The sequence below is a fragment of the Acartia tonsa genome, chromosome 7, assembly GCF_053477335.1.
Source record: "Acartia tonsa isolate MP-2025a chromosome 7, ASM5347733v1, whole genome shotgun sequence".
NCBI classification, from domain to species: Eukaryota; Metazoa; Arthropoda; class Copepoda; order Calanoida; family Acartiidae; genus Acartia; species Acartia tonsa.
In genome coordinates, this window is record NC_137266.1 from 21,351,436 (window position 1) to 21,377,597 (window position 26,162).

Below are 26,162 nucleotides of genomic sequence, written 5' to 3' on the forward strand. Positions count from 1 at the left end.
CCATTTTGCTCACTGTTTAAGTTAAAATGTCATTGCGCCCCCCCCCCCCTCTAATTTTCTTAGAAGCTAATATTAAATAAGACAAGCAAACATAATGTTAGAGATAAGGAGAAAGAGATGAAAATGGCTAAAATTTTCATTTTTAAAGTATATATTATTTTTATCATATAGTCCACATAGAATGAACAAAAGTTTATTTGTAAAACATCATGTTTCATGCATTAAGCAATCTTCAGTTACATTTTAATACATGTGTTTATTTTTATCATATGTATGTTTGAGTAATACTACCAAAAAATAGCCACGCTTAGTTGGGTATGTTACGCTTTTTGTCAACAAATCGCAACTTTTTTGTGAAATCTTGAGTTGCAGTCACCAAAATGTTGGCAGATCGCAGCTGAAAGTCAAATAAAACTGCAGTCGCCATGAAATCTGCAATGATTTTTGAAAATCCTCAGATGAAGCCTAAATTTAAAAATCTTAACCCTCCTCTGGCCAAAAATATTTTTCACGTACAGTCCCTTTAAGTTAAACAAGCATTTTAGCTGCATAATTAGGTGCAAGTCGCAGTCCCTTCGTTGCTACTTCTAGCCGCTATATTGTAACACAATCACAGCCAAATGGCTCTTTATATTTATGACTACTTTTTGTGCGCTCTCTAAAATGATTCATTTATTATCAGTTATAACTAGTCAATGTCATTCACTTTCAGTTTTATAATAACTTTATTTCTTTCATCGTATTATAAACGGCTTTCCGCGGATATAGAATGTACAATTATAAGATTAAAATCAGTTTTTTAGCCCGTGCCTTTGGCACCTCGGGGCTAAAAAAACTAGTTTTAATCTTATTATTGTACATTACTATATTCGTAGAAAACTGGATATAATACGATGCTAGACATAGTTTTTTCGTATGGATGAGAACCGGTTCCTATCCACCGGATTCGCATGAATACAAGAAACATTCTTATCAGTTAAACTAAAACATATAACTCAGATAACAACAATTGAAATTGAATGTTTAACGTGAGTTAGTGAAAAATTTGATGTTATAACGCAGTGAATTTATAATACGAGTAGCACAGCAAAAAAAGCTATCATATCACAAAATAAAAAAAGTATTACGGATTAAAGAATATTTATTAAGTCAAAACTATTCCTAATGTTCTTGTAGTTGTACATAGTATTTTAAATGGATTTTTTTCATGGATCGATATTAGATTCCACGTAGTTATCAATTGGTACAATTATTTAATACTTATATTTGCGGGAACTTTTGTTTAAAGGGAGTGTAAACGTAAATATTTCTCATCTGATTATCAAATCTTAACATTTTCTAAGCACATTTCACTACACTGATCAACCAAAAACGTCCTATTAACAAAAATATTCAGGAATAATGCCTTGATTTTATGGTATTTGAGAATTTATCATCTTTCAATGATGCCTCTACTGAGGCCCAATTCAAAGAAAAATGGAGAACCATTGTGCGTGGCCTACGCTCTGAAAAGAAGAGATAAATGGCGATAATGATGAAGTAAAATGTTGGGAGATGGTCAGATAGGCTTGAGTAAATAAGTCCGGCATTGTAATTATCCATACTTTTATTTGTGAAAATATTATCAATCAAAGTGGCACTTGTTGGTGTAATTCTGCTAGGTAATGTAATAACTGGTAAAAAAGAATGAGAGATTTACATATTTAAAAAGTCGTTGGTTGGAGAATGTTCATTATATTTAAGCAGATTAATATTTAAGTCAGAGCAAAGAATTATTTCTTCTGCATTCATAATTTTAAGAGATGTTAGAGTTAATTGTGTTAAGCTAAACAGAAAAAAATGTATATTGCTATTAGGTATTCTATAAATATTTGCAATTATCTTAAACTTGTTTCTTAAAATGTAAACTTTAATTATTAGAGATTCAAAATTGTCATTAAAGCACGATAATTCTTTGATAATTTCATAGTTTTTTAAGTTAGATAAATGAATAGCCAAACCCCCTCCCCTCTTTACTTTCCTATCTTTTGAGATTAGATTATAATTATTTAGACAGACTAAATCTTGATTTTTAATTCCCTACGTCTCTTGAACACATAAACAAGAAAAATTAAAGTCTTTGTTTTTGGTTTCTCCTATCAAGTCTCTAAAATCATTTGAATTATTTGAAATACTACGAATATTTAAGCTTAAAACGGAAAAATTTTCACTTTTATTACTAACTAGCGATTTAAATTCATTTTGATCAACATACATACAACTAGGCCCAAAATCACTATTTAATATAAGCTCATTCTGACCATTACTTGAAAATAATTTTATATCACCATCAAAGCCCTGTAATAACAGATAAGTTTAAATTTTACTGTCAAAAAGTGCCAATTTGGAAAATTAATTTTTAAGTTATACTATTAAACCCCAAAATAGTAAACTTGATTAGCATATAGTAAGAGATTAGTGACATACAATAGAGAAGTATATCGAGCCCAACTCTAGTATTGCATTTAACCAATAACTAAACTCTTGACTAATCTTTTTCAATTAGGATCTACTTTTTTAAAATTAACACTTTATAATTGAAAAACTAAATTTCAAGAATTAATAAGGCTACGCACAAACAAATTTATAAAACTAAAAATTTTAAAATTTAAAATGTATCATCTTTTTATGATTTTAATCTAACTTTTTTCATCACAAACTAAAATTTTGTTGGCTTTATTATCCTTTAAAAAGAAATGGAAAACACGTTTAAGCAGTCAAATTAGAAATGTACTTTTATTAATTATAACGGAGCTACTTTATCATTTTAGTTATGTGTCTGTATGCCTGCTTTTGTGTTGGTTATTCTACAAAAGAAGTAAGTAAAAAATGAACCTGATTTTGTGATTTTCACATATGCTTTATAATCACTAAATACCTGCTCTATAATTCATCTTGTACAATTTTTGTATAATGTTTGTAATTGTAAATATTGCTGGAAACAAGAAATACCACACTACTATTCACTAAAACCAATGGTTTTAAGCAGGCAGTCAAGAAGCGAGAGTGAACTAGTGTGGGTGTGTTCCATTCCTTATCCTAACAATAAAATTTTATATAGCTTGTGATTGGAAGCAATTCCAAAGGTCACAGAGTGATGTACATGTTGAAAAAATAAATAGTTGAAAATTTTCAGAATAGATCCTTTAATTTTATTTATCTCTTCGATATTTTTTTACATTTCTTAAATTCCCCTCTGAGGTTGTTTGAATTATACATTTTAAAAGGTCTTCGTAAAAATAATTAAGAAATCTAAAAAAACTAAAGAAATAAGTAAAATCTCTAGATAGTCAATTAAAGTTTTTTTTTATTGTAATTAGGTTCAATGTTTTTTTTTATGATAATCCTTAGCATCCCTGATTCTGACATCTACTCTAACTATATACCCATTTTTGGCATTGCCACAAGTCAAATACAAGATATTTTACCTTCCCTTTTTGCTTCGCCCTACCAATCTCATTTTTTTGAAAAGGCAATTTATGTACATCCTATTGGTTCTTAAAGACCTTAACAATGACGTATTTCGAACCCTCTCCCCCTCCCACCTTGTCCATATATAAAAAAAACCAATCCATATTGTATACACATCGTAGATTCGGTGTAATTGTAGCGAAACTACTCTATAATCATGATATGTTTAATGTTGTATTTATAAACAAAACTAAATTTGACGACTAACCCTACAATGTATTTATCTTAATTTTCGACCAAATGAAATGAATTTAAAGTAACAGCGAAGTAACTCTATTACTCCAAACCTTGTCTTTATATGCGGAAAAGTTTAAAATAAGAATGAAATTAATTTTATTGGAAAAATTAACAGCTAAATGTTTATGTTTAAGAAGTTTAAACAGAACTTTATCTTTATATCAAGGCCTTAAAGATGTTGATAAAAATTCTAGGATCAAATGGAGTTTAGAAATTAGAATGATAAAAAAAGAATGTTTTAATATTTAAGATTGAATTTAAAACAACAAATATAGTAGTTGAACTAATATGTTATAATTTCATGAGAAGTAAATCAATACTGTGTTAACATTTTAAATACATTTTATAAAATACAGTTAATTGTGTATATGACAGGATATCTATAATACAAAGTAGCTTGATGTCTGTCCGTCTGACCGTCTGTCCGTCTGTCTGTCCGTCCGTCCCTTAAGATCTCGGTAACCACTGAACCGATCGGATTCTACTCTTCAGGGAATATACCTACTGGTCCTGTGGTGGTTTTAGGCTATATTCTTGGGGGGTGGGACACTCCCAACCCCCCAAAAAATAAAAAAAACCACCCCCCCAAAGTTTTTTTTTTACATTTTTTGTAAAATCTCAGTAACTGTTGATCAAATTGGGCTCAACCCTTCTGGGAATAACCCTTCTGGGAATATACTTACTGGTCCTCTGGTGGTTTTAAGCTATTTTCTTGGGGGGTGTGACACCCCAACCCCCCCCCCCCCCCCAAAAAAAAAAAAAAATAAAAAATCCCCACTTCCAAAATTCTTAATTTTTTAAAATTTTTGTAAACAAAAACCAGAAATTGGGGTGGGGGAACCCCACTGCAACATGGGGCGAAGCCCCCACGAATCCCCCCCCCCCCCAAAAAAAAAAAAATAAAATATTTTTTTTTTAATTTTAATTTTTGTGTATGCGAACAACCTAGGTTTAATTTTTACGAATTGAAATTTTTGTGTATACGGCAAACGACCTGGGTTTAATTTGTACAAATTAAAATTTTTGTGCATAAAACGCACAAGCTGGGTTTAATTTTACCACAGGGTAATTAAACAAAGAATATTTTTTTTGAATATTTCTATTTAGGAGGGTTGACTTCCCATTACTTCATAGGGCGAAGCCCCTAGAGGCTAGGGGCGAAGCCGCTAGTCAGTTATAGAGCAGCAATTTTTTCTAAGAACGTACGTCATTAATAGAAATAAAAGATTTCTAGGGGTACAAATTGTTAGTTATTCAGTTCCAGTTTCTGAATAGGTCTTTTATCAGCTTGTTTAATGATAAGCTGCAGTTGCTACATTTGTGTATTATTTAAATTAAATATGCTTCGCCGTCACCATTTATGTAGCCTTAAAAAGCCGTGATATGTTTTCCAGACTTGAAGATGTCAAAAGATAAAAGCAAGTGTAAATGTGGACTGTTTCTTGGCAGTAATAAGCTATCATTAGAAGACATCTTGGCTTCCGAAGAGTTTGAGAAGAAATATAATCTTTCTCATGAAGCTATTCATTTTCTTGGATGTTCTAATTCCTCCAAGCATTGTACAATTATAGATGAAATATCTAATATAAAGGTAAACAAAAATATCTGATTATATCAAATTATCTGATAATAGCAGCTACGCCCCCAGAGGCCTCTATGGACATGTAAAATTGTTTCTTTTCAATCTATTTTAAAATCAGCTTTTAACCAAAAATATTTTTTTCGCCAATAGATGGTCGGCGTTTTTTATTATTTTTATTTTTGTTTCAGTCAGTCTATCTTTTGTACATATTACTTTGAGTTACAGTTTAGTACCATCCTGTCAGGTGGAAATTTGATGAAACAAATATTAATAAAATTTTCTAATGTATGAGGCGGGGGGAAGGGGAGTTTGTATAAAATAAGGGATCATGGAAAGAAAGTTGCGAGTTTCGTCGTATTTTCACAGTAGGTTTTCATGGGTTATTTTAGGTAAGGTTAGGTTAAGTAAATATTAATGATTGCCCCGCAGGGTTAGAGCCCCCCCCCCCCCGCAGTAGCTAGAAATAGGAAAAAACCTATGGTGAAAATACGACGAAACCCGCAACTTCGTTTTCTTTTCATCATCCAAAATAAGTTTTGTGGCTAGTCAATTGGACTGTTTTTTAACATGTCAATCCTATTTTTACAGTAAAATCTCTTAAACAGGGTGTCCCATGAAAATTTCTTTTGGATGATATTATCCTTGTATTTAGTTCAGTTATGAGAATGATGCTTACTTTAAACAGGTTGATTTAAAAAAAAATGGATTGATATCACAAACAACAAGCCCGATCAACAAGTTTACAAGGGTTCCCCCTGCTCCATCATCTTTAACCCATATAATTTCTGTATAATTTTTCAGGATAGAGTTGGCGAGTATTACTTTGATAAAGAAAGGAAAGTAATAGCAATCCCAAATCAGATTTCAGTACTAAAAAAACCAGTTTTTATTCAATTATTTGAAGAAAAGGAAATTTGCATTTAATTTAATATTTTTTTAGTTCTTTTGTACCTATATTAAACATGATGTCCTTCAAAGTACTATTATTCTGTCTATACCGAATGGGATAGTAAACCTTAGAGCCTTACACTTTGAATGGGCAAAAAAGCACTGTCATCTTCAATTGTTCTGTGGTCCATTGTAGTTCTGTGTAGTGCATTATAGTTAAATTTTGTCCAGTGTTTTATCCATTAAGCTGTTTCTTGTCCTTGTGACATTTCATAGGTCTAAGAAGTCCAAATGTCATAATTAATAGGTCCAAAATAAGAAGTTACATATTTGATCATAAGTTTAAGAGGTAATAGGCATTTGTCAAGTTGTATTAAAGAATTTGTATAGAGTAGGGGGGGGGGGGGGGGGATATGAACTCCCAAACTCATGCCCTAATTAGTGTAAGTAATAAAGTATTGTCTGTTAGTTTCAGGGGTAAAGTTAAGTGTATGAGAGAAGGTAAGGATTCCCCCCTATGCTCCTCTAGTTTGAGTAGTTGTTCAAATACTTTCTAGCATGGTTTCTAATTTGTATTGAATGCATATTGAACAAATCCAGGAAGAAAATACCCTCACAAAAGAAGAAAAAAAGATAAAGAAGCAGAGTGAAAGAATTCTCGAAAAGTTCTATGAGCATAAGCTTCATATTGAATGTGTAAATGCACTGAGAAACATGAATTTAAAAGGATTTGTCATGCAGGGATTCCAATCTTCCTCTTGCATTCAGGAGAAAATAGATAAAAGTAAGAAAGCTAGAAATAAAGATCCATTTGCTTCATTGAACAAACATGAAAAACATATAATGGAAATACTTGACATCAAGGATATTGATGAGGACAAACTAATTCAGTGTATCACTGAACACAAAGAGTTTGTTAAGAATGGGGTTCAGAACAAAAACCCCAGCTGGCTTTTTTCAAAGGTATTATAATATATTTTTTTTATTTGGATTGCTTAGTCAATTGTGTCTACCTATGTGTCAGTCCATTAGTCCATAAAGATATGGGAATAATGGTTCTAATACAGATTTCATGAAAAGAACACGCTTTTCCTCAACAGTTTAGCGGATTTAAAACCGACACGCAACAAGCGGCCAATGGATCCTATAAATAGACACATTTGCTGAATCAAAACTGGTTTTACCTAAATTGTATCTGTTCCTTCTTCGCGATTAGAGAATTTCAAAGATTTTAACAAAAAATGTGTGATGATTTGACTTTAAAATGGACTTTGATGTAAAATATATATGCTGTATATTACCCTTAACACATGAAAGCAGTAGTTGTTTTAAAAACCTTTTTTTGTAGATTAATTATAACTTATAAAATTGTCGACGGGGGTAACTTCTGACTTTAATTAATGCTTGTTTTTCTTCAAATTACCTTGAAATTTTAAACTTAGAAAGTAAAAACAGTAGTAAAAAATAAACATATCATTTAACTAAAATACTGGCACAATTGATTTACAACATATACTTTTTTAAAAATTGAAGCTTTTCTACAATTGGGGTCGGTTAGTCTGTCCTTCCGTCAGTAACAGTTAGCTTTTTAGGTGGAACAATTACCTTTTCATTAACTTGGACATGTTAGAATTTTCCAATCGATTTCAAACTTTGCAAGGTTATTCCTGTACTAATTAGATACGGTTTAGAAAGCGTATCAATTCTATAATCATTACCAGAATGTCCATACGCCCATTTTTAATATGTTGATTTTAACTTTTTTTAACAACAAATTTTTATGTGTAAAAATTATCTAATTGATCTGATTTTTGGAATACTGATTCCTAGGACAACAAAGTTCAATGTTTAAAGCAAAGCATCTTTATAATCAAGTCCTAAAATGTATTTATGTCCTTTAACATTATCCTGTATTTAAACAGTTTTTTTAATTACAAACAATTAAACAAATTTACTTACACATTTGTTCCGACTTTTATAACTTTATATTCTAATTATTCACTTCTTAAACTGCACAATGATAATGTCAGTTTGTCCTACGGTTTCATAGCTTCGCTTTTATAGATGTTGTCATCCTTGTTTAATGTTTATATAGAAACAATTAGCATTGTCACTCGAATTTTGTATGTAAAAAAGACACGATAGTATTAAGTTATCAACCACATAAACAATAGATTGTTGAAGACATAAGGCCTTTAATTAATTATATCAAAGGCAGGAATAAGGTATAACCAACAAGCAAAAAAAATCTAAAAAAATATTTTGGGGGCAAATGGAGAGGTCGTCAATTTTACGATGTGTTGCCCCCCAACGACAGCTGAAAAACACGTATAGGTTTCGTGATTTTCTTCCGAATTAATTTCGTTATTGGTATGAGCTGTATCAAAGGACTGTTATTAATAAGTATACCTAGTCAAATTAGTTAACAACTTAATAGTTCATTATACATTAAATAACAAGGATGACAATTTCCATAAAAGTTAATCTTTGAAAAGGTAGGACAAAAAAACATTAACAATTGTAGAGTGTCATAACTGAATAAGCAAATATGTATATGTATAAGTCTAAAAAAATGTAAGTAAATTTGTTGCAAAATATAGGATACTGTTTAAGGACATTCCTACATTTTTGATATGCTTTGTTTATAACATTCTACCTTTTTGTAGTAGGAATATAAAAAATGTTTCAAATCAACTTTTTGTAAATAAACAACGATTGTAGAATTGCTATGCTTTCTAAATCGTACCTTACTACTACTACAGAAATAACCAACCATGCCAAGTATAAAATCAATAGGACAATTATAAAATGCCTAAATTAACGATAAGATCTATCCTTTATGGACAGACAGACGAACAATAAATATAGAAAACCTTTACATCTCATTTCTGCTGCTTGATTTTAAAAGAAATTAAAATCAAGCAGCAGAAATGAGATGTAAAGGTTTTCTAATCTAACCTAAAGACTAACCTTTATTAGTTTGTTAACGTAAAATCCTGCATTATTAAAGATACTTGTTGTATGTATATGCTTCTATCCTTTATCCTTTATCTAGAAAGAGTCTTGTTTTAAAAAAATATAATTATAGATCAACAAGGACCAAAATCTTTGACCTATTTAGATTATGATCACATTTTGAAAAAGGTTTTGCCATGTCTTAAATAAGATACAAAATTAATGTGTAATGCCGTGTATTATTCCATACAAAATTAAATAATAATTGTTTTCAATTGCTAAATAATCTTAAATACACAAGACAATAATTTGGTGTTTAATTAAGATATACTAGCTCAATATAAAAAATAGCGATTGTGCCCAGGGAGTAAGGGAGGGGACAATGGGCAGTTAATTCAATTTAATAGTTGTGACCCTTAAAGGTTGAAAACCCAGATATTTCCAGATAAAACAAGTATTTGCAATATAGCAACCTTTAGTGGAAATTTTTGACTTTTTGAATTGTTTTTAATTCGAAATGCACCATCCTTAAACTGATGCTTTACTACAAGCCTTTGATTCTAGAGATCAAAACCCTTGTTTACAATTCATTTCCATAATTGTTATTATTTAAACTTCGGAACATTAAGGAAACAGACCATTTTACTTTTACAACTTCTTTTACCCAAATTTTTTTATTGTATTAATTAAAAAGCGTAGACATGAAAAAGCCTTTAAATAATTATATTACAAAACTTACTAAAACAATTACCTTCCTACAGAACTTTTAACTCAAGTTATTTCATTTAACGAAATAAAAATGAGATACCTTGCGTCAAAATTTCATACTACATAAATAAAATAGTTGAGAAGATAAGTACATCTTAATTTTAAAGATCTTAAGGTTTAAGTAACATATCTTAGGATAACTGGTAGCTGCGCACCTAGCATCCAGGACAGAAAAATAAAATAACACCATCTTGAGATCTTAATGATAAACAAACCTTGAACAACTCAGGACTTCGTGAATTTTCCCTAAAATTTTGAAATTTATCGGATCATTAATTACAGAAATATTAAGCTAAAGACAAAAAACTTTTGCCTTTACATTAAATCAATAAGAAACATCTAACATGTCTAAAGTAACGAAAAGAGCTAACTGTTACGGACGTACAAATGTGCGGGACCTAATTATAGGAAGGCTTTGCTCATAATAACTAATAATCTTAATATAATTTCTTTCTACAACGAACTAATTGGAAAGAATTAACATTAAACAAGAATTAGATATAAAAAATGTAATGATTCAATTTACAAAATAATTTTCAAAATCAAAATATTCTGTCTGCTTGTTATTGTTTATCTTTTTGTTGACGCGCTAGTTTGCCGCGAGATTATGCATGATTTTGCGTGACGTCATTCATAATTGGTCCCCAAGATTGGTTAGAAACTGCTAAATTCTTGCATGTTCCCTTTAAGCCAGTCCCCAAAGTCTAAGACTCCTAAAAATTGAATATTCGATCCATTGTCCCCTCCCTTACTCCCTGGATTGTGCCTATCGATTTCAAACTTTGCATGGTCATTCCTGTAGTAGTTTGGTACGATTATAAAGCGTAGCAACTCTATAATCATTACCAGAATGTCCGTACGTTCATTTAAAACATGTTGATAACTTAACAACTTTTTAAAAGCTAAGCTTTTCTATAAATAGGGTCGGTCCGTCCGTACGTCTGAACGTCCGTCCGTCCGTCCGTAACGGATAGCTTTTTTCATTAATTTAGGCATGTTAGAATTGTCCTATCGATTTCAAATTTTGCATGGTGATTCCTTTAGTAGTTTGGTACGATTTAGAAAGCGTAGCAACTCTATAATCATTATCAAAATGTCCGTACGTCCATTTTAAACATGTTGATTTTTTTTTACTTTTTGAACAAATTTTTATGTGAACTAATCATCTGATTGATCTGATTTTTGGTATATTAATTCCTGGGACAACAAAGTATATTGTAATAAGCGAAGCAACTCTATAATTAAGTCCTAAAAATGTAAGTATGTCCATAAACGTTATCCTGAATCAAGCAGTTTTTTAACAAATTTACTCACAATTTTGCTTTGACCCTTATGAATTTATATTATGATTATTCAGTTCTGACACTATTCAAGTGTTAATGTCCGTTTGTCCTACCGTTTCAGTGCTTCACTTTTATGGATATTGTCATCCTTGTTTAACAACAAATTTTTATGTGATCTAATTCTCCGTTTGATCTGATTTTTGGTATATAGATTCCTGGGACAACAAAGTACAATAATATAAGCGATGCAACTCTATAATCAAGTCCTACAAATGTAAGTATGTCCATAAACATTATCCTGTATCAAGCAGTTTTTTTAAACAAATTTACTTACAATTTTGCTTCGACTCTTGTACTTTTTAAGTACAATATTATAAGCGATGCAACTCTATAATCAAGTCCTACAAATGTAAGTATGTCCATAAACATTATCCTGTATCAAGCAGTTTTTTTTAACAAATTTACTTACAATTTTGCTTCGACTCTTGTACTTTTATATTCTGATTATTGAGATCTGACACTATATACAAGTGTTTATGTCCGTTGTCCTACGGTTTCATTGCTTCGCTTTTATGGATGTTGTCATCCTTGTTCATTATATCAATTATTTTATCCATATAAAATTCAAAATGGTTTAGAACAAAAATATTTACTTTTGTGTAATAAACGGCAAAGTATCTAAACAATTAGAATTAATATATATAAAGTACTCTTGATATGACTTTTTATATCACTCATAATGCATAAAATAACCATTGTTATAAATCCTAGATATGCAGTGTTGAATTGTCTAAAGAAATATTGTTTTAAAACCTCAACAAATATGACAAACTTATATTAATAAGCCATGAACATTAAGGTTAAATGCTATTTTAAAGTCAAATCATCGCACATTTTTGGTTAAAATCTTTGAAATTCTATTATCCTGAAGAAGGAACAGATACAATTTAGGTAAAACCAGTTTTGATTCAGCAAATATGTCTATTTATAGGATCCATTGGCCGCTTGTTGTGTGTTGGTTTTAAATCCGCTAAACTGTTGAGGAAAAGTGTGAAAGAGTTTTTTAATAAGATTCCAGAAACCAACAAACATCATTAATATGGTTTACTTGTCAATGTCAATTAATAATGCTACCGGGGACATGGAATCTTATAGGGAAAATATAACTATCTTGACTGTCATGACAGATATAGAGCTGAAATTTCTTGAGAAGATTCTCCTTTCCAATGAGAATATGCTTAAAAACTCTTTTTGTTTGGAGGACAATGAAAACATAATTTTATAAAAGAACTTTATTATGTGCAACAGTCAATTAGGCACAGTGCTTTTGCTTTTCAATTCACTGGCAAATTAAGCACTTTAAGATTTGAGACTACTTTTTATCAATTTAAAAATACTTATAATAATGATCCAATTTATTTTACAGGTAGTCAAGAATATGGACAAAAAGGTAAAATCTGTTGAAGATGAAGATTTGTTAAAAAGTTTCTTGAAAAAGGTACAATCTGTTGAAGATGAAGATTTGTTAAAAAGTTTTTATCGTTACCAATGGTATAACTTTAATGTTCAAGAATGCATGTTTGAATGGGATACACTGATGATCATTCCAAAATTCAGAACTGTTGTTAATATAGAAGTCAAGAAAGGCTCAGGAATGGAGGTTCTAAAGGAAGCTGCTGAGCAAACTGAAAAAAGATTTAAATTTTTCAAGAAAGTATTTGGAGCTATTTTATCAGATGACTGGATATTTATCAAGGGTGTGTGCATGCCCAATTTACAAGATAAGACAGATGAGAAAGAAACTACACCTCCATGTAGTTACTGCAATCAACATATGGTATCTTCAGAACATATAAAAAATATGAAATCTTGGACTGAAAACATTTTAAGTAAGCAAAAAACTAAACTAAGATTAGATATTTCTCATAAACAAAGTTTGAAAGAAGAATATGAAAATTATTTTTCTAATAAACAAAGATTGAAAGAAGAATATGAAAATTTACTAGTTGGTTTAATTGGCCATTCATCAATAAGAAAACCTAATGAATTGAACAAACTTATTGTGGATCCACATGACTTCAGTAAATTAACTGAAAGACAGCTAATTGCTAGAAATGCTGGTGTTGATGGAGAAAATAGAGTTAACCCAGAAATAGAAAACCAAAATGTAAGCTTTAAAGCCTTGTGCTACATGCTGACTTCAGATCAAATAAATGCTGTAAAAAATAAATCAAAATTTTTAGTAATTGAAGGAGACTATGGGACAGGCAAAACTTATGTCCTAAAGGAAAGGGCTAAAGATTGTGCAAGAAGTAATCCTGAAAGCAGCATTGCTTACATAACCTTGACAAGTTTGTCATTTGCCATTATGCATGACAAGGCTTGCAAGAATGCTCATAATATCATGGATCTTTTAGCAGTAAATGACTTTAAAGAGTTTAAAGATCAGATCAAAGTGATAACTCTTGTATCACTCTACGATCATATCTCAATGCATCTGGATGAAATTCCTAAGAATGAAAACGATTACTGGTTTACAGATGTGCTGAACAATTTTTTGCTCTATAATCAATTTGATCATGTGTTTATTGACGAATTACCAGTACATGATTTATACCTCTGTAAGAATTCAGAATACAATTTTGAAAAATTGACATCTCAAGGATCATCTATATGTTTCACAACTAAACCAACTAAACCAATTATTGCACACTATGCTGGTAGTGAAACACCTCTTTGGAAAACTAAATTGACAAACAAATACAATGCTGTATTTGTAAAACTCATGTATAACATGAGAAACTCTACAACTGTAGCAAACTTATCAACAGCTTTTGATGAATCTCTATTCTATCGATACAAAAAAGCTTTAGTAAGTTGCCTCCATCCAGATAAAAATGTAATTGGCCCTGTTTGTTATTTATTTGAATGGAGATTAAATGATTTTGATAGTTTGGTTAAGGCTGTAGTAAAAAAGTATTTCCCACACCCAAATGAAGCTGTTGTTTTTATGACTACTGGTCCTGCTCCAGCCGTTCTTGAAGAAATTTACAATCCTTTAAAAGAAACCTTTTCCTCAACAAGAAAAGTGGTCATGTTGCCTGACATTACATTTACGCGTTACTCATCTGATAAAGTAATGCTACATGTTGAAGAAGTAAATGAATTTTTAAAAGACCCCAGTGGAATTCTTGTGACTAATGTAGAAGCTTTTTCAGGAGCACAGGCAAGGAATGTTGTAGTGATAGTAAATTCCAATCGTGAATTAAGAAATGCTTTACTAAGAGCCATGTCTTTTTGTGTAGTGATCACAAAAACAGATTTCAATTTCGATCTTCAAAATTGTAATGGAATATGTTTTGACCAAGACCTGCTATCTAATGCTGATTAAATTTAATATATCATAAGTGTTACACAATTGTTGCAGGCCTATCATAAAAACTTTTTTTGTAATTGTTATATCTTTCTTCTGTGCTTTGTAATATGGATTAATAAATTTATTTGACTTATTTACATGCAATTAATTAAGTACCTCATATAGTTTTATGTAGCTTTAATGTTTAGATATTATTTCTTGAAAACAATAAATAGATTAAACAAGTATAACAACATCCCTTAGTAGCAAAGCTCTTAAATGTAGAATTAGAACAGCAAAGCAAATGAAAGGAATTTTGGTGCAAAACAGACAGACGGATGGATTGGGGTATATCAAACCTCCACTTTTAACTTTAACTTTATCCCCCTTAAACTTTTTAGAATTACATTAGAATACCCTCCTATAAACCTTTGAAACCCCTCATCTTATCCCCCTAAAAATTAAAAGCTTAGATGTCCCTGTGCTCAAATACAAATTCAGATTAGTTTGCAATTTGCTTATTGTTCTTTGTTTACAATTTTGAAGCTATCAGATGATCTTGAAGACCCCAATAAGAAGTCGGGACAGGGTTTTCAAGAGTGGTCCATTGTTACAGATAGCAAGTGCCCTCTATTGTTTTTCTTTAATGGCTATTCTCCTCTTGGTGCACTCGAGGATGGGAGGGTGGGGGGGAGGGAGCAGGTGGGAATTTTTTTCTAGGGTCTGTCAATTTAAAACATGTTTTTTTTATGTATAATATTTTTTTATGTTATATAATTATCCTGTTCATCTGATTTTGGATTACAGATTCAAGAATAACGATGTTATAAGCGAAGCATCTCTATAATCCAGTTATGTAATAAAATATCCTGTACTTACAAATTTACTTACAAACCTACCGCTTTATTGGAAGTTGTCATCCTTGTTATGCTACAAATTTTATTAAAATTCCTTTTCTTTTTTCTAAATGTGCTCTACTAAGCAGGGAAGGAGGAGACATTGGGCTGTAAATTAAAGTATTCCTAAAAGTCTTATAATAACATTTTCTTATTCGTTGGCTTAACAATCTTGAAGATTTTTATTGAATTTTGATTGGTTGGTTCATTGAGTTGAGTGCCTAAACATTTCAAGCACTAGTTATAATATAAAGAAGAAGCAATTTTGTGTATCATCATTGGGGCCATTGTCTTATCCCTGTAGATCCCTGTTCACTAAGTCTTCTTTATTTATTGTGTAAAAATTTCCCACATTTTTGTGTTGATATAACTTGCTATTAATCAAGATCACATACAAACAATTTATTCAACAGTTAAACAAGGATAAATTAAAGAAAGGTAGCGCAGCAATGCTGATTAAAATCCCACGTTGACTCTAACTCTAGGTAAAGGCACAGTAACTCTGAAATGTAAATGGTAAAAATGAGAACATTAAATATTTTATTTTATTGTTTCCTAACATAATGGATTTATTATTACTTGGATCTTACACCAGATTATCAAATACTCTAATAAAGTAAAACTTGTATTGGGCTAAAATAACGATTCCTAACCACTCCCCTCCCCCTTTTTTCACAATCCACTCCCCTCCCACTGGATGAACGAACTGACCAATAAACGACAGGGGAAATAGCAGCCTAAATTGACGATAATTTCCCCCCTCTCATAACATCCATGCGCATATTCTACATATATTGCAATAATTCCCAATATTAACGCAATTTCTAAAGTCGACACATTAAAAATGTATGCTATACGTATTACTGTCAATTTTTTGTCAGCTTTGACAACTTCGGATTAGTTTTTTTGTGCTTACATGAACCAAACACAAAACACTTTAAAACTTTGATTAATTTCTGCCATTAGTGTTTCTCAGTGTTAATTGTTTATTTTCAACTATCAACACTTATCATTTCTCCTTCTTGAAACACTAGCGGCTGCACCCCTAGCCACTGGTGGCATTGCATAAAGGCAGGAAAATATATCGTTATCTTCGACCAAGAAATTGGGGAAGATTATTTCCAGTTTGGCTTCGAAACTGGATTAGAACTGGTTGTAGGCCATACTAAAAAACCATCGTATTATAGACACTGTTCCACCAATATTAAATTAAAAATCATAAAATTAATTCCAGATTTATTTGTTTGTGCCTTCAGCCCCTCAAGGCTAACAAAACTGGTTTTTATCAAATAATTTTTCATTTTAATATCCGCAAAAAGCTGCCTATCATACGATGCGATAAATAACTATTATATGCTACTCTAAAATTAGTTTTTTAGTTGTCTGCCTAACAACTTTGGGGACTTTTATTGAATTTTGATTGGTTTGTTCATTAAGTTGAGTGTCCAATCGTTTCAACCACTTATTGTAATCTACAGAAGGTGTAATTTTGTTTATCATCATTTAAGAATGTGTATCCATTTGTTGGTCATTGTCTTATCCCTTTAGATTCCTGTGAATGGGTCTTAAACAAACTACATAAATATATTTGTTTGAGAAGTTAAATTATTGATCAATTAAAAACAAAAACAAATTAGAACATAAACTCGATTCTTTAAATTCCTATAATTTACATTATTATGCAAAAACCTATCTATCATATTAATAGCATACAAGAAACATTACTACTAGAGTAATCATTTTGTTACTTAACATTCATAGAGGGTCAAGTGGTTAATTTTTTGATAATTTAATCAAATTGAGTACTTAAAAGATACGATTATTATTTCTTATCAGTGAAGCTTCTACTCAATTCCACATATGGCCATATGTCAAGTGTTTTCCGAAAAAGATGACCGAAAAAGACTATTAAGTAAGATTACCATAATAATTAAGCATAAATTAACTGGAATAAGGTATAACCAACAAGCGAAATAAATCTAAAATAATATTTGGGGGGCAGCTTGAAAGGTCATTGTATTTTTCTATCCGTAGAAATCTCTCTTTAATACGTTTTAATAAATTATCATTCTGGTCGTTTTAGTCAGTCTATAAGTAAGTTGTCTATTAAATGGATTGTTTGTTCATGGTTCATAGATAATTGGACGCAATTCCAATTATATTAAAACAATGGATCTATTATTACTTGAATGTTACACCAGATTTTTATGTTCTCTAATGAAGTTAAAAGCGTAGCGGGCTAAAATAACGATACCCATTCATCTCTTACCCCGTCCGTTCCCTCCTCTTGGATGAGCGAACTGACCTATTAAGGAGTTGTATGTTAGCAACCTAAATTGACTACATTTTTCCCCCTGTAATAGAATTATTCCACATATAACCTATATCCATAATTCAAACATAGTTTTAAAGCAAAGCTTTTCTAACAAAGGATAGCTCTGATCATAAACTTACACAACTTGGTAGGCTTCATATCCTTATATAAAAGTAACAGGTCCTGTGTCTATCTGTTTGTGTGTGTGTGTCTTTCTGTGTATACCGAAGGATCTCGCTAATCACTGAACCGATATGTTTCTCCTTTACAGGGTAGCTTCTTATAAGTCATGGGAACTATTTTGGGAGAGGGTACCACACTCCTCCCATTAGAAATCGCCAAAAAAATCCCAAAATTATTCAAGAATGCCTCTAAGAGGCACCAAAAACATATCAGGTGACACTAGATTCCTGTAGGGGCGAAGCCGCTAGTGAATAAATAAACTTTTATTTTTCAATACTTCTGTCCCATTAAGTTCTGGCCTAATGAGAACAGATATAGTTTTCCTTTAGCCCTGGTGGTATTTTGATAATGCATCTTTTAATTTTGCATCATTCATTTTAATTTACCTTTTAATTTGTAAAGCTTGATTAATCTGTAGGTAGCTATTATTCAAATTATCATACTTTTAACTAGAGGCGTGCAAAGGGTTTTACTACCCCCTTAATAATTAGTTTTTAACTGGTGAAACTAGTTGGATAAATGATTAAATTTAAGATAAATCTAAGAAAACTTACTTCTACCTAAAAGCATTATTTTTAAGATAATGACACTATAACTGAAAAACATTTATTATACATCTAAGTAACTGTGAATTATGCCCCAATTAAAAAATGACAGATAAAAATTATAACAACTTCCATAACGAGCGTAGCTTAACAAACAAGACTGTCAGACGGACATACATAGAAAAAAATAGAGTGACTGCAGCTGCACAATTAAAACAGAATAATATTTCTATATACAAAACATATGATATCAATAAAAAACTTAAACTAGGAATTAACATTTCATATATCAATAAAATTGCACAAATACATGACGTAAAAAGTTGTTGTCAAAATATATTAAAAATTTGAATAATCAAAGACAACAAACGTTTTTTTGGGGTGACGATTATACAGAGTTCAGAGATGCCTAAATTAACGTTCAAATCTATCCGGATGGACGGACGGTAGACTCAGCCTAGCAGTTATAGAGTAGCTTTGCTACTAAAGATGACGCCAATGTGAAGAAGTAAACTACATAAACCATCTTTTGTTCACACCATTTTTTTAATGCTTCACAAAATTTTGAAGTTACAGGATGTCTTAAATTAAGATTTACATTTAACATTTTTTCAGCCGGGCTCGGCAATGGTGCGTCAGCCCGGGCTACGCCCCAAATTAAAACAAGTATGGATGCTTTGAAATAACCTATTATATAAAGTAGTAAGCTTTTTTGTCTGTAGCGAAGGATCTCGCTAACCGCTGAACCAAAATGGTTGTCCTTTACAGTGAAGCTTCATTTAGGTACAGGGAAGGTTTTTAACAATTTTGAAGGAGGGTATTTCCACCCTCCAAATAAGAGATGACTAATGACAAATAAGATTGGAGGAGCCATGGGGGCAAGACTTTCCCTCCTCCCATCTTAATTGCCCCTAAAGGCTTCTAGGGGGCGTAGACTTTCTGCTGATTTTAAAAATTGTTAAAAAGTTAATTTCCCCAAGGCTTACAGGTGACTGACGCGCGGCTGATAGAGTTGCTACGCCTTCTAAATTGTACCTAACAAGCCTTAATCAACGATAAATCGCAACGAACGAACCGACCCTAAACTTAGAAAATGTTTACCTTTGAAATTATTCATTTTGGTTGATAGACGTCCAAGGGTGGTTGGTAAAGTGGTGTTTACTCGCTCAAACTTCAAAACCACTTATACAAATTTAAAAATACATAAGATTACCCCTCTTTTTACCACCCCTAAAGTAAAAAGCTTGGACGTCACTGTTTTGCTTGACACTCTATTATATCACACCTAATACAACACTTTATGTCGAAGTATTCAACACAAGAACAAATTTGGATATTGAAGCATAGTTTAAATAGATTCATCTTTGTCATTCTAAAACTTATATCTTATGTAGCACACATATGGTCTTTAATTAGTTTTCTCGTATTCATTCGAATCCGGTGGATAGGAACCGGTTCTCATCCATACGAAAAAACTATGTCTGTAATCGTATTATAAACGGCTTTCTGCGGATAATACGCAACGAACGGTTTTAATCTTATAATTGTACATCTTATATCCGCGGAAAGCCGTTTTATAATACGATGAAAGAAATAACTATTATGTTATTATATTTAAGTAATGAAGCTTCTCTGTGTAATTCGAAATTTCTGTTCGTACGGAACAATGTTACAAGGGAAACCTGAATATTAAAGATAGAAAGGCTGAAAAGAACACTTGTGTACCAAAGAACATCCAGTGTACACTGTAATAGAAAGTAGTAAGGATTTCTTTATGAAGCTGAAGATCCCTGAATTGCTAGTCCGAATGGTTTTTACTTTTTATAGTTACTAGCGGCTACACCCCCTAGAAGACTCTAAAGCACTTAATTTGGGAGGGAAGGAAGTCATACCCCTAATTTAATTTTAGAAAAAGAAAAAAAAATTGGGGGGGGGGGGGGGTTAATTTTTTGGGAGTTTGGAGATATCCACCACCAAAATAGCTAAGAACTTTCCCTGGACCTATAAGAAGCTTCACTTTAAAGGAGAACAATATCGGTTCAGCGGTTAGGAAGATCCTTCGCTACAGATCAAAAAAGTTTACTACTTTATATAGGATGTAACTGTCATAATGTGGTTTTAGGCTGTTTTTCTTAACTTCCCCGCTCTCTTCTAGAGGCTAGAAGCGAAGCAGCAAAATTACACAAAATTTACTTTGTTTGTACTAAAATATTATCATGCTCTCCTTATACAAATAATTGTCTTTGTTATGGTTTAAATTTTGTCTATATAAATCATAGACGAACGAAAAAGGTATGTTAAAGAAAAGCTAAGCTGCTTATTAAGCTAACAATTACTGTGCTTTTCTTTATAAGAGATGGTCACAGGGGTAAACGAATAAGTATATGTTTAGTGCTGCTACTCTTAAACTAGCGCCTGTCTGCCTGTGCGTCCAAATACTTTGGTAAAAATAACTGAATATTCTTGTTTATAAATGGATTTTTAAATTTGAATAAATATATTGGCTTAGAAACTAGTTATTCTTATGATTTGTTTGTTATCTTTTACTTCTAGTCTAAAATTATAATCTAACAAAATTTTTTTAGAGATATGACATTTACTATAAAAAAATATAACTGAGTGATTCCCTCAAAAGTTACAGTTGAGTCACTGAAGCCCTCTACCCCTAATTTTTAAATTAATAAAATAAAGGGGTGGGGGGGGGGGGTAGTTTTTTCCTGAGCTAATCTAACCTAAAATATGAAGCAAACAAATGTAACACCATCCCCCCCCCCCAAAAAAAAATGTTTTGAATTAAAATGTTGCATTTCTTAAAGAAATGATTAAAACTTAAATTTAGTAAATTTACAGGTCGCTTTATCCTTGATTATCTCATATTTGATGTTTTTTGAAGAAAAAAACTTAGAAAAATGTGTATTTTACATAATTCAAGCAAGCTTCCCAGAACTTTGGAAATCACATTGATTCAAAATCAGACAAAATATGGCATATTAAAACTATTTACAAAAGGAATAAGAATGCCTTGAATGTCCAAGAATGTTCAGCTGTATTTTTAGGGGGGGAGGGGGGTAAATTTGTAGGCGCTATTTCTCCTAGGGGTTTAACATACCCTGGGATAAGTCCCCCCCCCTTCCTGTATAATAAAATATTTTTTTTTGGGGGTGGGGGGGGGGGTGGGTTGAGTAACATTTTTTTGTTGGGGTAATTTTTTCATATTGAGAGCCAATCTTAACGATGGGTTGATATTCTCTACCCGGCCCTTAGCCTTAAAAATGACCAAAAGCTTCCCACAAATCGTAGAATTATTTCAATCCGGGCGTTTGCGAGATCTTACAAACTACATTTTGTTACAATATTAAGTTTTGTTAAAAAAGTATATAATCATCCCCTTCAATTAATTAATAGTTATTTTTCGCATCGTATTATAGACAGCATTTAAAATTCATCAGATTTAAACCAGTTTTGTAAACCCCGAAAGGCCTAAGGTCCGGGCTTACAAAACTGGCTTTAATTTTATAATCTTTTATTTTAATATTCGTGGAAAATTGCCTTCAATACGCACAGCTATCCTCAACAGTTTAGCGGATTTATAACCAACACGCTCCAAGCGGTCAATGGATCCTAAAAATAGACATACTTGCTGAATCATACCTGGTTTTACCTAAATTATACCTGCTCCTTCTTCGGGACTATAGGCTTTTAAAGATTTTCACTTAAATTACCCTATTATTTGACTTAAAAATAGCGTTCGACAAGACATCCTGTCGAGCTGTTTATACGTTTTATTACAAAAAAGGAGTCATTTGCATTTAATATATTGATAAAATTGTTAACAGCGTTTGCTAAAACCATTATTTACAGTGTTTGTTTTTATACAAAATTACCATTCAAATATTAGAATGTTAATTCATACATTCACAAAACTTACTACTTAACATTATAAGATTACTAATTGGTCAACCTGATCCTCTAGGTAAGGCGGGGGAGGAGGAAAATAGCCTAAAATAACTAAAAAAAAATTTATTGTGCTTTCTTGAAAAGTACAACTTTTCAGATCTTAAGCTTTATAAAACAAACTGGCTAATGTGAAGGAAACAAAGTTGCGGTTTTTGTTATATTTTCACATTAGCTTTTATCCTATTTCTAGCTCCTGCTGGTGCTCTAACCCGGCGGGGCCAATTGCCTAACCTTGCGGGGCAATCGCCTAACCTAACCTAATATAACCTTTCAAAAGCTACTGTTAAAATACGACGAAACCCGCAACTTCGTTTCCTTTACATGACCCAAAAAAACTTACTACTTTATAAAGTAGGATTGGTGACATTATGACTACAGTTTTAAGCTGAAATAGATATCAAAACAAAATATGAAATGTAATTAGTAGATTACAGGGCAGTAAGAAAAAAATATCATCAGAAAATGATCTAGTGTACGTTTAATTCTCCAGCTAGTCAAGAATAGCGGTTCCTAAAAAATAATTATATTGCTTAAGATTACAGTATAATATACTAACATGAATTTAGGATCAAATTTTTTTATTGGCACAAATGTAAAATGTATTTCATACTTATTCTATTTTTTAAAGTTTTAAGGTTTTTTTAAGTGTACGTTTAATTCTCCAGCTAGTCAAGAATAGCGGTTCCTAAAAAATAATTATATTGCCTAAGATTACAGTATAATATACTAACATGAATTTAGGATCAAATTTTTTTATTGGCACAAATGTAAAATGTATTTTATACTTATTCTATTTTTTAAAGTTTTAAGGTTTTTTTGTTTGTTTGTAGCTAGCTTAAGATTTCAATAACTAATGATTTGATTGAATTTTCGAAATAATGGAAAATTTAAATCGGTCTCAGAATGGTTTTAGGCTATTTTTCTGCCTTTTCCTTCCATTTTGAATACAAATCCCCTGGATGTTAAAGGGCAACCATATGTTTATTTATAGTAATAAAAGACATGTAACAATTTATGGAAAACAAAAGTAGCAGCATGTTTATCACAGGGTGATTTTTATTTTTTGAGGAATAAAAGTAGTGCTTAGTTTAACCCACTAACCTCTGTTCGCGCGTTTTTTTGTGCTGTGAACTACAATCTAATACATATTTAATATTATTTCATAAATCTAAAGACTGTTGACCTGCTGTTTATATACTTACTGATAACTGCATCAAATATTTTTGGTATATAACGCCCAACACCTATGATAAGAATAGAAAATTAAATTATGCATTACTTTTTATCATATCAAGAGATAAAAATGATAATTGTGAAACTTGACAAGAAATTTATCTTTTGCATACCGATTTTCAATAGTATGCTGTAATTAATAGCAAAGAAATTTACAATCATCTAAAAGATTAACTGTATTTTTATCTTGAGGAAAAGTTATAGGCTAGAGTACTAACCTATATAATTGAAGTTTTACTCCAGGCATAATATAAGAAAGTGGATTGTAGAAATATGATCAGCTTATTTGACTTCAAATTAAGTTAGCAGAGTATACTTAACATAAATACATCTATGTGTTTTAAGTTTTTAATAGCGAAAATATTACCTAATTGGGGTGGGTTTATCTTTTAATTTCAAAATCCGCGCGCTTGTCATGGGAGCTCTACCGCCCACTGTTAGATATTCATTTAAGTAACATTCAACAGACAACCAACACTTTGTCTGAGAAGGGAAAGGGGACATTGGGCTGTAGCAAAAGTTTTATAATAGTGTTTTCTTATTTGTTTGCTTACAACTTTGGAGACTTTTATTAAGTTTTGATTGATTGGTATTTAAGTTGAGTTTCCAAGCTTTTCAACCACTAAGTGTTAGCTAAATAAAGGGAAAATTTGTGTATCATCATTGGGGATTTACATCACTTTATAAGTCATTGTCTTATTCCTTTAGATTCCTGTCTCCCTACTCTAACTATTTATGCCGCGCACCTAATATAGTAACAGTAGGAACAATTTTTAACTTCTTTAATTGTACCGCGAACCTATCACATCCCCAACGAAGAGCGGATGCGCTACATGACGAGCCATAGTTGCGGGTTAGTAGCAGAACTACTTTATAATTCATCTTGTCTGTCAGTCCATAACAATATGGTAAAATTTAATTTTAACCAATACTATTTCAGATAGATAAGTCAATTTTTGTGAAGATATCCCTTAACAAAAAGTAACAGCATACAACGAACTTACTTTGTCTGTCAGTCTGTTGGTCATGCTACATTTTTTATATTTATATTTAAGGGTTTCTCGGTTTTCTTATATATTCTCCTATCATTCTTTTCTTTTATTTCTATTTCCTATTTATTATGACAACTTAACTGATCATTTACTTTATCATTTACTTTGTCCCACCATTATATTTACGTTTTTCTTGAGGTTAACCTTGTTAAACCTTATATTAGATAAAATTACTTTAGTCTTAATACTATACCTCTATCATTAACTTAGTTTTTACTTATCCTCTCAACACTTTTCTTATTTTCTCGTAAACTCTTTCATATGGTTTTAATTTCATGAAATATGGATAGAATCGGCAGAGGGAACCAATAACAATTATATCGGTTAAATTTAAATCTAATAAAAGACATTTGGATGGCCTTAAAAGAAAATAATAACATCTTTTTTGTATTAAAACTTATAAACAGCGACAGGATGTCTTGTCGAACGCTATTTTTAAGTCAAATAATAGGGTAATTTAAGTGAAAATCTTTAAAAGCCTATAGTCCCGAAGAAGGAGCAGGTATAATTTAGGTAAAACCAGGTATGATTCAGCAAGTTTGTCTATTTTTAGGATCCATTGACCGCTTGGAGCGTGTTGGTTATAAATCCGCTAAACTGTTGAGGATAGCTGTGTACGATGCTCTACATGATTTTTAAGTGTGACTGAGAACCGGTTCTAATCCAGCGGATATCAATCGGTTTCGAAGCCACATTGGTAAAATAATTAAAAATTTCGCTCATTAAAACGCCATGTGATCGAAATTATTGGCTCGTATTACTTACTGCCAATACTATGGTAACGGTAATAACATTCATATGCAAAAAAAATTCTGGAATGCAAAAAAATCTGCTAATATCACACACATACATACACACACGCACACACACACAAACAGCATGCGCGTACATAAACACATCAGAAACTCTCTCGCGCTTTTATATAATAATGCTGAGATAAATGAATAAGTAAATTTTATAAAAAAAAAATTACCCAAAAATCATCTTATGTAAACGAATTTATCACAAAACCTATAGAAATACAAATATACATTTATTTTTGTATTATCTTATGTAAAACTAGCGATTACGACCCTAGCATCTAGGAGTTCTGTATTTGAAGGAGTAAGGAAAGTAGGATAAAACCAAACTTAGAAATGAAAGTTAAATAGAGTAAAACCTTCAAGGATCCTATAAAGAGATTCCATACAATTAAGAACTCAATCAGTTTAGTTGATATTGAAATCATAAGCTACAGAACAAAAATCTTTAAGCTTTATATAATAGGATAATCACCAAAATGAATTATATAATACAAAGAAAATAGCCGAAAACCTGTCTGATCCTAAACTAATCTAAACCTCGATTCTCTCGACAAATTTATTTCAAAGATCCAAGGTCACAAGTGCACAGAAACGAATGGGG

At 31.3% G+C, this 26,162-nt stretch overlaps 1 protein-coding gene and 1 long non-coding RNA gene across 2 annotated transcripts; both read left to right on the plus strand.

Moving 5' to 3' along the window:
* Positions 1-5,139: 5,139 nt before the first annotated feature.
* On the plus strand, positions 5,140-6,237 carry LOC145324196 (uncharacterized). Its single transcript, XR_013881204.1, has 2 exons — positions 5,140-5,338; positions 6,131-6,237. It is a non-coding gene; the product is annotated as an uncharacterized LOC145324196 (long non-coding RNA).
* Positions 6,238-6,378: 141 nt separating this feature from the next.
* Positions 6,379-14,733, plus strand: LOC145324197 (uncharacterized). The gene is made up of 2 exons (XM_080166819.1): positions 6,379-7,180; positions 12,650-14,733. The coding sequence occupies exons 1-2, from the start codon at positions 6,797-6,799 to the stop codon at positions 14,612-14,614; spliced, it is 2,349 nt and encodes a 782-aa protein (XP_080022945.1). The 5' UTR covers positions 6,379-6,796; the 3' UTR covers positions 14,615-14,733.
* Positions 14,734-26,162: the final 11,429 nt, after the last annotated feature.